General features: G+C 37.1%; 1 protein-coding gene across 15 annotated transcripts in view; it reads left to right on the top strand.

Annotated features, from left to right (window-relative positions):
- The window catches only part of SLC41A2 (solute carrier family 41 member 2), a 156,861-nt gene that overhangs the window by 87,590 nt on the left and 52,225 nt on the right, over positions 1-17,046 (top strand). For all 15 annotated transcript variants that reach the window (XR_014083504.1, XR_014083500.1, XR_014083503.1 and 12 more), the window contains 2 exons: positions 14,808-14,879; positions 15,842-15,986. Coding sequence is in view for 10 of the 15 variants with exons in the window: in XM_081595671.1 (XP_081451797.1) it covers positions 14,808-14,879; positions 15,842-15,986 (217 nt within the window). In the remaining 5 variants the exon portion in view is untranslated. The remainder of the gene's footprint in view (positions 1-14,807; positions 14,880-15,841; positions 15,987-17,046) is intronic.

Raw genomic sequence — 17,046 nt, 5'->3', positions numbered from 1 at the left:
AAGAGATGGGAATACCAGGCCACCTGATCTGCCTCCTGAGAAACCTGTATGCAGGTCAGAAAGCAACAGTTAGAACTGGACATGGAACAACAAACTGGTTCCAAATAGGAAAAAGAGTATGTCAAGGCTGTATATTGTCACCCTGCTTATTTAACTTATATGCAGAGTACATCATGAGAAACACTGGGCTGGAAGAATTGCAAGCTGGAATCAAGATTGCTGGGAGAAATATCAATAACCTCAGATATGCAGATGACACCACCCTTATGGCAGAAAGTTAGGAGGAACTGAAGAGCCTCTTGATGAAAGTGAAAGAGGAGAGTGAAAAAGTTGGCTTAAAGCTCCACATTCAGAAAACTAAGATCATGGCATCAGGTCCCATCACTTCATGGCAAATAGATGGGGAAACAGTGGAAACAGTGGCTGACTTTATTTTTCTGGGCTTCAAAATCACTGCAGATGGTGATTGTAGCCATGAAATTAAAAGACGCTTGCTCCTTGGAAGGAAAGTTATGACCAACCTAGACAGCCTCTTAAAAAGCAGAGACATTACTTTACCAACAAAGGTCCATCTAGTCAAAGCTATGGTTTTTCCAGTGGTCATGTATGGATATGAGAGTTGGACTATAAAGAAAGCTGAGTGCTGAAGAATTGATGCTTTTGAACTGTGGTGTTGGAGAAGACTCTTGAGAGTCCCTTGGACTGCAAGGAGATCCATCCAGTCCATCTTAAAGGAGATCAATCCTGGATGTTCATTGGAAGGACTGATGTTGAAGCTGAAACTCCAATACTTTGGCCACCTGATGCGAAGAGCTGACTCATTTGAAAAGACCCTGATGCTGGGAAAGGTTGAGGGCAGGAGGAGAAGGGGATGACAGAGGATGAGATGGTTGGATGGTATCACTGACTCAATGGACATGGGTTTGGGTGGACTCCGGGAGTTGGTGGTGGACAGAGGGGCCTGGCATGCTGCGGTTCATGGGGTTGCAAAGAGTTGGACACAATTGAGCAACTGAACTGAAATGAACTGAATAATCTCCTCCTCTACATTGTAAAAATGCTCTCCTATAGTCTTGGTCTTAGTACCACTATACTATTTCTGGGGTATGTATTTTTTAAAACTTAACTTTTGATATTAAAAAAATGTATTATTTGTAAATGTAACCCTGTGGCTTATCTCTGTAGTTAGTTGGAGTTAATATCCAGGGGTATCAGTTGGAACCAACCACACAGAATTACTTTGTAAATTCACTTTAGTCTATAATTTTACATTATTGAGTATTAAAAGAACTGGAGAATAATAGAAGCTGGAGTTCCTTAGGCTGGAACATAAAAGTCCAAAATGGCCCTGGAACATCTCATGCCATAAAGTAAAGAAATGCTAGAATAAACAAACAAAGAATGATAAGTACACGATGAAAGGGTAACATACAAACCAGATCTGGGAAAATTCAAGCCACAAAATAAATAATGATATTTACAAATTTTAACTCATAGCACTAGATAAGAATCCATGAGCTTGCAGATGAATAACAAGGCAGGCATGATCTCTGCTGTGGTAGAATTTACATAAATAATTTCACATATTGGTAGAGGCAGTAAAGAACGTAAAACAGGGTAATGTGATGAAGGGTAATTCATGAGAGCTCTTTTATATTAGGTGGTTAGGGACGACTTCTCTGAGGTGGTGTGTAGGCTGGAAAATGGAAAGTGAAAGTCGCTCAGTTGTGTCCGACTCTTTGCAACCCAATGGACTATACAGTCCATGGAATTCTCCAGGCCAGAATACTGAAGTGGGTAGCCTTTCCCTTCTCCAGGGAATCTAGGGATCAAATGTAGGTCTCACACATTGCGGGCGGATTTTTTACCAGTTGAGCCACGAGGGAAGCCCAAGAATACTGGAGTGGGTAGTCTATCACTTCTCCAGGGATCTTCCTGACTCAGGAATCGAACCGAGGTCTCCTGCATTGCAAGCAGATTCTTTACCAGCTGAGCTACCAAGGAACCTGAATAATAAAAGTGAGTCAGGCATATCAAAATCTGGGAAAAGACCATTCCAGGTTACTATTGTATCTTATCAGTATAATGATGTCAGTGTAATAGTATCAGATATTTAAAAGCGTTCTGTACAGATTCACTTTCACAGTTGAGCCTGGGGCAGGAATAAAAACAGAGGCCCATGTAGCCATACGTGTACTTAGTTTAAAATTATACAAGCAGCTGACACATTGAAAAAAAAATCTCCATCTTTCCAGCTTTGCAAATATTTCCTCTGATGATATGAAAGTCCAAGATCAAATTTATAATTCTTGGACTCCTTGGGTTCTGTTTTGGAACACAGTGTTGTGGAGAGAGCCAGTTCCTGGTCTGAGCCCAGCCCCACTTCATTCCCCACCCTTGGCTCTATGGTCTGTCTGCTCTGTGGGATACCTCACACATCCCTCAGACAGGGTAATGTGATGAAATGTGATTCATGAGAGCTGTTTTATATTAGGTGGTTAGGGACAACTTCTCTGAGGTGGTGTGTAAGCTGGAAAATGGAAAGTGAAAGTCGCTCAGACGTGTCCGACTCTTTGCGACACCCCCAACAGCCAGCCAGCCAGCCTCTGAGCACTCCTGAGTTTGGGCATGCAGCAGAGGTGGCGTGGCCTATCTTCAGGAGGATTGGCTTCAGGAAGAGGCCCTGGAATTGGACTCAAGGCCATTTGGTCATGGACTTCTATGGTCCTAGGTATCTGAAGTGTGGCCTAGAAGGGGATGAGGCGCAGGTGTTGAGTGGGCACACTGCTTGGGTCCCATGCACTTTTCACCCTGTTAAAGGGGCACGGCTAATGGAGGACCAAAGTGGGGCCTTCTAAGCTATGGTTCTCAAAGCTGGAGTCCCTCTTACAGATTCAAAACTTCTTCTGGCCTAAGGAAAATTACATGACATAGAAGGGATTTCAAAGCTGCCTTGTGATGTACTTCAGTAAGATACAAAAACAAGGGGGAAATGTTATATATTAAGAAGGATTGCTTGGATAAAATAGCCTTACTAGTACATGCTGAAGGTAACAGTCACAGGACTTACTAACAATCAATATTGCTTACAGAAAAGCAGTTCTTTTATTGGAAACATCTTAAGTACCCAAATGGATGCACCTTGAGTATACAAATTATTCTTACATAATCTCTATCCTGTTATGCTACTCTTGAGAAGGTATTAAAATTGTCATGAATGCAATAAAAGCTGAGATACCAATGAAATTTTGTTACTTTTTTGATGTCTTGGAAGCCAGACACATCACTCCATTGTTACACTTTGAAAAGATCCAAAACTTAAATGCAAATTTTTCTCAAGTGATCATGTGAAGCAGTAAGTATGTGTAAAATATTAAAATTAAAAAATGTGTTAAGGCAACATTCCTTTGACTCTGAAAATATTTAGAAAGCATCATCATCAAGCAATATACAAAATTTCAGTTTATGGAATTATTTCAATGAAAATGCATGATTACTATTAACCAAAACATCAAACCTGGAAATTAAAGAGTATAGAAGTCCTTTATCAATTATGTTTCTTTCCTTTTTAGGAGAGACAGCCTAATAGTTTGATAACACCATCATTCTCAGTAGTATCTAGACTGGCAAAACTAGCCAAAAACAATCTTGATTCTCTAATGACTTCATTTGAAAATGGGCATCTGCATAGTATTACAGCTATGAAGAATAATGGCCACAAGATCGGTCTAGCAGGCCTCAGTGCTAAGAAATTATTTCTAAAAAATTTAGAAATAAAATGGTAATAAGATTTTGGGCTTCCCAGTTGGTGGCTCGGTGGTAAAGAATCTGCCTGCAGTGCAGGAGACACAGGTTCAGTCTCTGGGTTGGGAAAATCCTCTGGAGAAGGAAATGGCAACCCACTCCAGTATTCTTACCTGAAAAAATCCCATGGACAGAGGAGTCTGATGGGCTACAGTCCATGGGGTGCAAAAGAGTAGGACACAGCTGAGTGACTAAACAACAACAACAGCAATAAGATTTTTAAAATTTGATTAAATTTCACATTTGTTCTAATATTCCAGAAGTTCATAAAGTAATGGTGACATTGCTGTTGTCTTATACTGATCCTTATAAAGGATTGCTGTCAGCTGAATATTGCTTTTAACATTTGGCATCCAACTGGAATGTGTGGAATGTGTGTAAAAGCTACTATATCTTGAACTTTTGTCTTAAAAAACAACAGTATGTTTATGTGGTTTTACTAGTTATGTAGTTTTACTAGTTGATGTCGTTTTCCTAGTTAGTGAAATTACATGTGTTTAATCTGCTGTCTTTTCCCAATGATCCATACTTGTATCTGTTTTAAGAGCTGGTAGGTTACCTAGATAGAACTCATTTCAAAAGGCTTTTTGGCAGGAGATGTGAATAAAGAAGAGGTCTTGAAAAACAAGAGTGACAACATTTAAGGGAAAAGAAAGTTATTAGAATGAGAGTTAAAAGGTGGCTTTAGTTTCATTTTGCTAGAAAATGAACTTTGTTCTGATAAATATAGTTAAGCATACAAACATTTAAGCAGCTTATTAACTTTGCCAGGAAAACTGAAATTTTGACTGACTTACCTCAAAGAAAATATTTCTAAAAGTGACATTATTGAGCATTATCCAGCATTTGTTTAGATTCAAATAATAGATTAAACATGCCAATCCATTTTAAAATAGGCCATGCTGTAGGGAATCTGATTAAAGCAGAATATGCTGCAAGTTAAATTGTTTAATTTGACCATGTATTACCACCAGAAGGCTTCCCAGATGGTGCTAGTGGTAAAGAACCCACCTGCCAACGTACGAGACGTAAGAGACGCGGGTTTGATCCCTGGGTGGGGAAGATCCCCTGGAGGAGGGCATGGCAACCCACTCCAGTATTCTTGCCTGCAGGATCCCATGGACAGAGGAGCCTGGCGGGCTGCAGTCCATAGGGTCGTAAAGAGTCGGACACGACTAAGTGAAGCGACTTAGCACATGTGCACCCGTTACCATTAAAGCTGAATTTCATCTTTTTATTTGAACTTTATTTGTTGTGACTGTATTTTATATTAGAACTTTTTATCATATGTCTAGTTATATTTACTTTTCTGTTCATATTTCAGACAGGAGAACTCCAAAGCTGAATAGAAGCTCAGCATACGGTCTTTACTGCAGGGTCGTTTAGCTGGGCCTTTCATTGGGAAGATTGGGGTGGAGTTGCTGTCTTCTATAGGTCAAGAATTGTGTCACTGATTATAAGATATCTGAGTCATAAATTAAAGGAATTATTCAGTTCTCTAAGCAATTAAAATACCATAAAGAGATGAATAAACCATGTTATTATAGCTTAATGTCATGAGTTACTACTTTTCCATCTACTAATTTGTTTAGTTTTATTTTTTGAGTCTATTAGAGGTAAGATAACATGTCCCAGGTATTGCCAGGGCCTGAGGCAGGGCCACTGTTAGATCAGTAGTTCTCAAAATGTGATCTTTTGAACATCAGTGTTAGCATCTGTTAGAATAGCAAATTCTCAGCCCCACTCCAAAGCTACTGAGTCAGAAACTCGGGGGTGTGGCTTACCATCTGTATTTGAACAGTCTTTCCAGATAATTCTGATACACATCAGAGTTTGAGAACCACTATGTTAAATGAATGGCCTGGAGGCCAGTAGGGTTGGGACCAAGGGAGAGAAGGGGGAAATCACAGGATGCGAGATCAGCTGGTGGGTCATTGTGAGGACTTTGGCTATTGTGTGAATGGGAAGCCTTTGGAAGATTTTGAGCAGTTGAGTAATGTGATCCAATAGATATTTTTAACAGATTATTTTGACTGTTCTGTTGTGACAGAGCAGTAGAAGGCCAAGAATTAAAGCAGGGAAACAAGTTGAGAATCCGTTGCAATAATACTGCAAACTAGCACTGAGGTTGGCTTGGATCAGGGTGGGTGCTAGCAGAGGATGTAGTGAGACATAGTTGGAGTCCAAAACTCATTTTCTAGGGGGAGTTGACAGAATTGGCTGATGGATTAGCTGAATTAAAGACTTGAAATATTCTCTAAATTTGAGAGGGGTAAAAGTAGCCAAATTAGAAGATAGAAAAGTAGTCACTTGTGGCATCAAGCTTAGATGACATGGATGACATGACTAGATGATAGTCATCTAGCTTGTGATATTTTAATTGCTTAGAGAATCTGACTTCAAGTTTCCTAGGTAGAACACTGCCATTCTGGTAGAGTTCTGGAGGATCTTTATCAGCCTGTAGTCCAGCTCTGATGCTCTGTATGTGTGTGTTAGTTCTCAGTTGTGTCTGACTCTTTGTGACCCCATGGACTATAACCCACCAGGCTCCTCTGTCCATGGAATTCTTCAGGCAAGAATAGTGGAGTGGGTTGCCACACCCTTCTCCAGGGGATCTTCCCAACCCAGGGATTGAACCTGAATCTCCTGCATCGCAGACAGATTCTTTACCACCAGGGAAGCCCTATTTGCTGTTAAAGCAATTCTAAATTAATGACTTCTTAACAACAAAACCTCCAAAGCATCACCTTCTAGAGACTCTTCACTGACTGTTCTGAAACAGCCTGCCTGAAATTTTTATTGCTCTTGACTTTGAGACCTTACACTGTGCTACCCTCTCACCTCTTTCACCGCTTCTTCTTACTTCTTATTTGCTCATTTTCTGGATGTGAGGTTTTCTTGAAGTTTCAGTACCTTGTCTTCCATGTTCTCCATCAATAATTGTAGTCCACCACTGCTAACATTACTGATTCTCAGATTTGTATCTCCAGTCTATTTGCTGACTCCTGAGCTGAAATTTTCAATTATCTGCACCACTCACTGCAGTTTAATTTCAAAACTAAATTCATCGTCTTCTCTTACTCTAACAAGTAAGACAGACAGCTTTCTGTCTAGTTATTGATTAGTCTGTCAGTTCCACCTATGAAATCCTCTTCATTTTCTCTTATGCCCCACCTGCCACCACCTTAATTTGCCTGCCTATTGTCTATAATTGGGATGCTGTAGCAGACTGCTGACTGTACTCACTGGTTCCAGGAAGAAGGTTGGACGAGTATAATTTTTTTTTTGATTTAAGCACTATTTGAAAGTCACCTCTTCCATCTATGGTCAAAATATAATTCTATACATTTTTCAATTTTTGTATGTTCTATTTATTTTCATTTGTGAAACTAGGAGTAAAAATCATTATAAGTGTAGAAGGCTAGTCCACGATTACTTTGATCTTTTGCTCCATGAAAAAATCTTTTCTCATTTTCATGATTGTCTGCAGTAGAAGTAGGTTAAATGAACTTACAGGATTTTAAGAAAGACCTATAAAGATAGAGAATTTAAAACACAAAATATCAGATACAGCCTGCTCACCCAATCTGTTGAAGGTCAGTTGTATTTAAAATTTGTTATTTTATAAAGCTAAAGATTAAATGTTCACAGATAAAAGAGATTTCCAATAAAATAGATTTCCTGTTTCAACAAGGGAGATTTCTTAACAGTGAATCCAAATCGTCTTTATCTCGCCCTCCTTACTTTAGTCAAAATTTATCTCTAAAGATATAATGATTAACTTGAATAATTTTTCCTAGATTTTTATCTTTTCAACAGTAGATATATGTTATAGTAGATATTCTTATAAATATATAACAGTAATCTATAATTGAAAAATAAACCAAATACAGTGATTCTATAAATTGCTGAGTTTAAGTTCTGTTATCTGAGGTCTAAAATTTTCTGCTTCTGAATGCTAAAGAGTCAGGAATGATATTCACTGTCCTAATGATAGTAGGTTTTTTTTTTTTAAACTTTAAAAACTGTTTTCTGAGAGAAAATTTCTATTTCTGTTGTCTCAAACCTTGGTTCTCTGAAGTTATGTTGAAACATTCTACCTTTTAAATTCTTTAATTGAAAAAATATTTTTGAGCCTTTTCTATATGCCAAGCAGTGCTCCGTGTGCTAGGGAATCTGTAATAAACAAACTGGAAAATGTTCCTGCCTTCTTTGAGCTTACATTCCAGTGGAGGCATATGAAGTTGGAAAAAACCTCTTTCCATAATAATTTTACATTAGACTTTCCATTCAAACTGTAAAACTTCTAAATTAAAGAAAAAAAATAAAGTCCCCAATAACGACATTAATAACTCTGACATGATGTAGGTACGGTTACAGTCTCAGTATTTTTTCCTAAATTTGGCATAATTTTAAATTTTACATGTTATTGTCATACCCTCACTGTTAGATACAAGTAAGAGTGCATATTCCTATCATTAATAGTTCTTAATTTTAAGATATATTTCTTAAATTATAACTACTAACCCATAGTCATGATTTTGTGGAGTGGAACTGCTTAAGTTTAATCAAGAACTGCTTTAATCAACTAGATTATTAAGCTCTCTCCTCTTCTTTATAGCTTTTTTGAGGTATAATTAACATACAAGAAACCAGACAAATTCAGTCTTCATTTTGATGAGTTTCAGTACATAGTATGTACCTGTGAAACCATCTTCACAATCAAGATTGTAAGCACATGCTTCACCCCTGTATATTCAGAAAGATATTAGGGTGTGTGTGTGTTTTAACATATTAAGTTTTATTATCAAATATCTCAAGCATGTAACATTCTAATAGTGTTCCCAATTCAGTTAATGATGGAATAAAGTGGTTGAGTGAAACTTCTCAGAGAATAACAGTTATAAAATCTGGATAATAGATTATTTGTACATTATTAAAATCCTACAAAACCAAATAGAAACTAGAGTTCACCCTTAAGAGACCATAACTGCAATGGGTAAGAATGGCAAAATTTGTGGCTTCTTTTTCTTGATGGAATTCCCCAATCTCATGTGGTGGAAAACCCATAGTCTTCCCAACTTGAGGTGGCAAAGTTCAGGGAGTCTGGCAAAAGAAAACAAAGAAGAAAAGTAGGCAAAAATGTGGAACATCCTATACTTTAAAGACAAATACACTGGCTGAAATTTGAGGTTTTGCATTTTTTGACTAAGTGCCTTCTGTTACTATGCATACCCATCGTGGCAGAAAATTGAAGTTTTGATGGCATGAATTATCAGATAACAGAGCTTGAAGCTGACAGAGCAGGTGGAAATTTATGGAGAAACCCCAGCAGCAAGAGAACTGCAAAGAGGATGAGCCCCAAAATCTAAGCACTAATTCTAAGTCTTTGGCTGACCATTAAACTACATAGGTGCAGGAGAGACCCTCCGCAACAGCTGAGCTGGAAAGCAGTAGTTGGTAGCTGAAAGAACCAAGCAGAGATATGAACTGCTGCACCTTGTGGGAGATACAGTGGTTTGCAGTTTAAGTCTAGACCAATTAACTGCCTATTAGAAGGAAAATCCAGTTATCCTCAGCAGAACATAACATTATCCAGAGTTATTATAACACATTATTATACTGTCTAGTTTTTGACTGAAATCACTAGTGGAAAGAAACCAAACCCAAAAGTGTGATTCATATTCAGTCAACAGGAAGTGACTAAAAGTGGGCCCAGATGTTGGATTTAACAAAATCTTCCAAAGCAGCTAATATAAATGTGTTCAAAGAACTAAAGAAAAAAATGTTCAAAGAATTAAACAAATGTGTCTTAATGAGTGAATGTATCAGATTAGTGAGAGCAGAAGAAAGAATTCATGAACTTGAAGATAAATCAGTAGAAATTATTCAATAAGAAAAAATAAGAGGAAAAAGGTTGAAGTCTTGGATTGAGTCTTGGATATCTGACTATATAATGATGTTAAACGTTGTTGTCGTCGTTGTTGTTCAGTTGCTCAGTCACATCTGACTCTTTGTGACCCCATGAACTGAAGCATGCCAGGCTTCCCTGTCCTTCACCGTCTCCCAGAGCTTGCTCAAACTCATGTCCCTTAAGTCAGTGAGGCCATCCAACCATCTCATCCTCTGTTGTTCCCTTCTCCTCCTGCCTTCAATCTTTCCCAGCATCAGGGTCTTTTCTAATGAGTCAGTTCTTTGCATCAGGTGGCCAAAGTATTGGAGCTTCAGCTTCAGCATCAGTCCTTCCAATGAATATTCAAGGTTGATTTCCTTTAGGATTGACTGGTTTAATCTCCTTACAGTCCACGGGATTCCCAAGAGTCTTCTCTAACACCACAGTTCAAAATCATCAATTCTTTTGCACTCAACCTTCTTTATGATGCAACTCACATCCATACATGACTACTGGGAAAACCATAGCTTTGACTAGATGGATCTTTCTTGGCAAAGTAATGCCCTTGCTTTTTAATACGCTGTCTAGGTTTGTCATAGCTTTTCTTCCAAGGAACAAGCATCTTTTAATTTCATGGCTGCAGTCACCATCTGCAGTGATTTTGGAGCCCAAGAAAATAAAATCGGTCACTGTTTTCATCGTTTCCCCATCTATTTGCCATGGAGCGATGGGACCAGATGCCATGATCTTCGTTTTTTTGAATGTTGAGTTTTAAACCAGCTTTTTCACTCTTCTCTTTCACCTTCATCAAGAGGTTCTTTAGTTCCTCTTTGCTTTCTGCCATTAGGGTGGTGTCTTTTGCATATCTGAGGTTATTGATATTTCTCCCAGCAATCTTGGTTCCAGCTTGGGCTTCATCCAGCCTGACATTCCACATGATGTATTCTGCATTTAAGTTAAATAAGCAGGGTGAAAATATACAGCCTTGATGTATTCCTTTCCCAGTTTGGAAGCAGTCCATTCATTGTTTCATGTCAATTTCTAATTGTTCCTTCTTGACCTGCATACAGGTTTCTCCGGAGGCAGGTGAGATGGTCTGGTATTCCTGTCCCTTTAACAATTTTCCACAGTTTGTTGTGCTCCACGTAGTCAAAGGCTTTAGTGCAGTCAATGAGGCAGAAGTGGATGTTTTTTCTGGCATTCTTTTGCTTTTTCTATGATCCAACAGATGTTGACAATTTGATCTCTGGTTCCTCTGCCTTTTCTAAATCCAGCTTGAACATCTGGAAGTTCTTGGTTCACCTACTATTGAAACCTAGCTTGGAGAATTTTGAGCATTACCTTGCTAGCATGTGAAATGAGTGCAGTTGTGTGGTTTGAACATTCTTTGGCACTGCCTTTCTTTGGGATTGGAATGAAAACTGACCTTTTCCAGTCCTGTGGCCACTGCTGAGTTTTCCAAATTTCCTGGCATATTGAGCACAGCACTTTCACAGCATCATCTTTTAGGATTTGAAATAACTCAGCTGGAATTCCATCGCCTCTACTAGCTTTGTTCGTAGTGATGCTTCCTAATGCCCACTCGACTTCACGTTCCAGGATGTCTGGCTCTAGGTGAGTGATCACACCATCATGGTTATCTGAGTCATTAAAATATTTTTTGTTAAACATATATGTAATATATTAGTATACCACACATGGTAAAAATTTTAATACTTGACCAAACCAGGTAGTGGGAATATAAATGTTATTGAAGAGCATAAAAGCAATTGCTGTTGTATGAAATTATCTTTATAAAAGTTAATTTATTGAAGTATAGTTTACATTTAATAACATATGTACATATTAACTATATAATTTGATGAGTTTTGACAAATATATTAAATGTGTATCTACCACCATCAACAAGGTACAGAACATTTTTCTCATCCTGATGCTCTTTTGCTTTTAATTCTGCTGCCAGGTAATCCCTCTGGCCTCAAGTAATCTCTGCTCTTTCAGTTACTTTTTTAGAATTTCGTATAAATAGAATCATAATTTTTCTCATTGTTTAGTCATATTCTTTTCCATTATGGTTTATTGTAGGATATTGAATATAGTTCTCTTGTTGTTTATCCATTCTATATGTAATAGTTTGTAACTGTTAGTTCCAAACTCCAAATCCATCCCCCACCCCATAGTCCTTTCCCCTTGGCAACCGCAAGTCTGTTCTCTAGGTCTATGAGTCTCTGTTTTGTAGATATGTGCATTTGTATTGTATTTTAGATTCAACATAAAAGTGATATTATAGTATTTATCTTTGTCTGACTTAACTTCACTTAGTATGATAATCTCTAGTTGCATCCATGTTGCTGCAAATGGCATTAGTTCATTCTTTTTCATGGCTGAGTAGTGTTCTATTATATCTTCTTTATCCATTCATCTGTCAATAGACATGTATTTAGGTTGTTTCCCTGTCTTGGCTATTGTGAATAATGCTGCTATAAACATAATGGTGCATGTATCTTTTCAAATTATAATTTTGCTGGGATATATGCTCAGGAATGGGATTGCTAGATCATATGGTAATTATATTTAGTTTTTTGAGGTACCTCCATACTATTCTCCATAGTGACTGTACCAATTTACATTCTTACCAACTGTGTAAGAGGGTTCCCTTTTCTCCACACCCTCTCCAGCATTTGTTATTGGTTGACTTTTTAGTGATGGCCATTCTGACCAGTGTGAGAACTCTCACCTCCTGATCTTTTCCTGTGCTCAGTTGCTCAGTCATGTCTTACTCTTTGCAGCTACATGGACTGTAGCCCACTAGGCTCCTCTGTCTATGGAAGAATACTGGAGCGGGGTGCCATTTCCTACTCCAGAGGATCTTCCCAACCCAAGGATCAAACTTGTGTCTCTTACATCCCCTGTATTGGCAGGTGGATTCTTTACCACTATCGCCACCTGGGAAGCCCACCTTTAACTTTAGTTTTCATTGGGATCCAGTCAACAATCTTTGATCTTAGAGGAGGAGTTTAAAAGTTTTTCTTTTGTTTCCTGTCCATTTTACCTACTTAAGAGTTCTGGAATCTCCAGAGTGGGATTAAGCTGAGGAGGTCATGCTCTTTGGCCTAACTGTTGCCCCAAATAATTGCTAGTCATATATCTCAGGGTAAATTTTTCTAGCCCCTTAAATATATATATTTTAAAACTGGGGTAAGTAGCAAAGACTTGTTTGGCTTTTAATATTAGGGACTAGTGGGAGGGTCCCTTTTGGCCCATTTAACCTTAGGGTAGTATAGTAAGGGGCTTCCGCAGTGGCTCAGCATTAAAGAATTTACCTGCAATGTAGGAGATGCAGGAAGACGTGGGTTCAGTCCCTGGGTTGGGAAGATCCCCTGGAGCAGAGCATGGCTACCCACTCCAGTATTCTTGCCTGAAAAGTCCCATGGACAGAGGAGCCTGGTGGGCTACAGTCCATAGGGTCACCAAGTGTCGGATAGAGCAACATTATAATGTTTTAATATATAATGCATTATTCAGTGAAGGGACTGAGCACAGCACAGCACAGTGTAGTAATATCAAATCTTGTTTTCATCACATAAATGTCCATTTTATTTCTCCCATTTTAAATAACCATCTAAATATTTCTTAACTCCTTTTAAAATTTACCTTGTAGAAAGTAATGGCTAGACTTTCCTTACAAGTTTTTTGTTAACATTGATTATTCTAATACTCTTGTTAGTATCTGTAAGACCCATTGAGGGGAAGCAAAGAATACAAATGAAGCTTCTCAAACCAGTTTTTCGTACTTGTTTACTTATTTTGTTTTCCTAGACTGTAATGAATGTGTCTCCATTGAGCATCAAGGGGTTCTGAAGTCTTGACATCTTGTACTTTTCATGGAATCATTTTAGATTGGTTCCTCTACCTGTAGACATCTTTCTAAAAGTTATTACAAATAACACGAATTTCTCTTATACCTGTTTCTTGAACACTAAACCTGAGATAGGTCCACTCTTTAAACATGGGTTATACTTTATTCACTAGAGCAGAGACACAGAGCTACAAACACAAGTTTTATGAATAATTTAGACTTCTGGGCTTAGGAAGGAAATAATACAAGTAAAGAGAGCAAGAATAATTATTCTGAAACACTGAGAAATCGTAATACGTGCGTTTGCTCGATGCTTTGAGAAAGCAGTCAAGAGTGAAGTTAGAGAACAGAATCTGTTTTCCAGATTGAAACAGGAAATGTTGATGTGGCACTTAACCTGTTGGTTTGAACCAGTGAGCTAAACTCTAGTTTGTCCATGGTTAACTACCCATAAATAATTGCCCTTATGTATCTGCTACTTTACCCATTCATCTGTCTTCAATAACCAACCATATAATGAATAATTGAAACTTGGCTCAGTGAATTTTTAATAATGATTGCTTATTGCTTTCCAAATGACTGCATTAGAAAAACTGTCAGATTTGGATATATGTTTTTTGAATCCTAAGTTGTTGAAAAGTATGATTTATCTTACAGAGCAATTGAATGTGTGAATAAAATATTAATTTTTGGAGAATATTCTTCCATTTAGCCAACAGATATATACATTTTAATAGTGAGATACATTATCAATATTCATATGTGAACAACATGAATTTTTTATTGATAATTTTGACTCAATTATGACTCAAATATAAATTATGTAATATGAATTATTTATTTACATTTAGTTTTTTGGTCAATGCATAAGTTTCATAATGTGGAATTAAATGCTAGCATCTCACAATTATGTAATTATTTATGTTGGGCCTCAGTAGACAAAATTTAACATATTAGGATGATACTTGATGTTAGTTGTAAGATAACGGAGAGCAGGTGGACAGTACTAACTAGTCCACTGGTTCTTTTGAGCTAGTAATTGAGTTAAAAAATTTTTTTTCTAAACATCTCAGGCAAGCTGAATGTGAGATGTAAGATTTGTAGTGAATTTAGAATTATAGTTAATGTGCGGTATAAGCTCATCAGATATACTAAAGGATTGTTTTTGGCTTTAATACTTAATATGCTCTTCAAGCAGAATAGAGGGTATATAGCTTATTCAGTGATACATGAAAATATTCATTTTAACAGGTAAACATTGGGAAGATGGATTCACCCATTGAAAAGTGGAACCTAATAATTGGCAACTTGGCTTTAAAACAGGTAAGTGATATGTATATGGGTATACACACACATATATTTATGAACAAATGATAGAATAAATGGATACCTTCTGAAAGCTTTCTTTTTCTAGAAACATCATATTTTTCTAAATATGGAAAATGTATAACATACAAAATATAGAGTAAATATAAAAAATATTTTCTCCCATGTGTAATAGAGCCAGAATTTGAGTTAATATGTGTACAAATAAATATGTAGCACTTCATTGCTTAGATGCTATTTTTCTTTGACTTTTTTAAAGTAAATCCTCTAATTAAACTTTGCTCTTTTTTTATATGATAGAATGTGTAAGCTGAATTTTCCTTAATTTGTTAATATTATCAGTGTTAATACAAATGAGCACATTAAATTATCAATTATATATAGATTATCTACAGGTCTTTCTAATCTCAGGGGAATATCTCTTTCTCTCCCACTACCTGCTCCTATCCCCAAGACCACTCTTGTAGCCCAACACTAAGCACAGCACCTTGTATATAGTAGATCCTAAATTAATGCTTGTTGAATAACTTACCACAAGATTAAGTGGTATAGCTAGGAATGAAACCCTTACCATTTGATTATAGAATTCAGTCTCCTGCCAATATTGCCTCAAGAGTCAGACTTAAGCTACGTGGATTGGGTACTTTTCAGTCTTAAGGTTGGTATTTTCTTAGATGATCTATGGATTTCACCACCAAAGTCACTTAGGATGCTTGTTAAAAATACATTCCTAAACCCCATTCAATACCTACTGCTACCAGATCAGGGCACTTTGAGAACCCACTAGCTTAGGGAATAATAAAACTAAAATGTAGTAGCTTCTTCAAAAGGTAAGGCAGCTCAGTTACCATATATAATACTTTGTTTTGACTCCTTATATGCCTATTGACATCATCAAATAAAAAAATGTGTTTTCTCAATGAATAATTCAGTTGGATTTTATTAAATATTTTTTTAAGGTTCAAGCAACAGTAGTTGGCTTCCTAGCAGCTGTGGCAGCAATTATACTGGGCTGGATTCCAGAGGGAAAATACTATCTTGATCATTCCATACTTTTGTGCTCTAGCAGTGTAGCAACTGCCTTCATTGCATCGCTCCTGCAGGGTAAGTAAATTTGTCAGTGTCTACTCTGCAATCTCTACTTTCTAATTATTCATTTTCCAAGTTAGCTATTTTTACTTAACTGATATTTTTTCATTATTTAAAAAAAAAAAACAGAGAGAAGTTATCTACAACTTTTCAAATAGCTTATTTCAGATATATTTATATGTATCACATGTAAACCTTAACATACAGAGCAAGCTTTCTGAGGTTGTGTCCGGCTTTAGGTCCCCTGGTACAGCTCCCAAACAAGACCAGGAAAATAGCCTAGAGATTTTATTTGTCTCTGTAAGTTAAATTAATTGAGAAGCTCCTTTCTGGAAATCATGCAGAAGATTTGCTAGCTTGTCATTTGAGCAACAAGTATTCCAGGAATTCTAGATTTCAAAAGGTGTCCCTCCGTTAAAATTTTTTTTGAAGTTTCAGATTTCAAAAAAAATTCCTTTACTGTTTCTGTGGCAGTAGAAGTATAACCATATGCTTAACATAGCATATTGTAGGCTATAGAAGGTTAAAGAGCCAGAAGGTTTTTTAGTTGGGATACCATTTTTATATTGATTTATTTATATGAACTTCACACTAGAGAACTAGCTTATTATGGAATCATAATCATAAAGACTTGTTAATTTTTATTTATAATTGCCATCTTCTCATTTTATATCACCAGCAAGGTTAAAATGGAATATTCTTATATCAGGTGATCTCATACAGTAAAGGTAACTTTGGGGGCTAGATTCTGATAATTTGGTGGCTCAGACTGTAAAGAGTCTGCCTGCAATGCAGAAGACCTGGGTTCAATCCCTGAGTTGGGAAGATTCCCCTGGAGAAGGAAATGGCAACCCACTCCAGTATTCTTGCCTAGAAAATACTGTGGGTGGAGGAGCCTGGCAGGCTACAGTCCACAGGGTTGCAAAGAGTTGGGCATGACTGAGCGACTTCACTTTCTTTCTTTTCTAATAATTTAGAAGCTCTTATCAAAATTAAGACCTGACTACAAAAATATTTTCAAGCATTTTGTTTTAGTACTCAAATTATACCAAGGGTAGTACCTTGTCTTTATATA

This window comes from Giraffa tippelskirchi, chromosome 4 (genome assembly GCF_054371585.1).
Source record: "Giraffa tippelskirchi isolate mGirTip1 chromosome 4, T2T-mGirTip1v1.2.pri, whole genome shotgun sequence".
NCBI classification, from domain to species: Eukaryota; Metazoa; Chordata; class Mammalia; order Artiodactyla; family Giraffidae; genus Giraffa; species Giraffa tippelskirchi.
The sequence above is the reverse complement of the archived record's forward strand: the minus strand, read 5'-3'. Positions and strand labels throughout refer to the sequence as shown.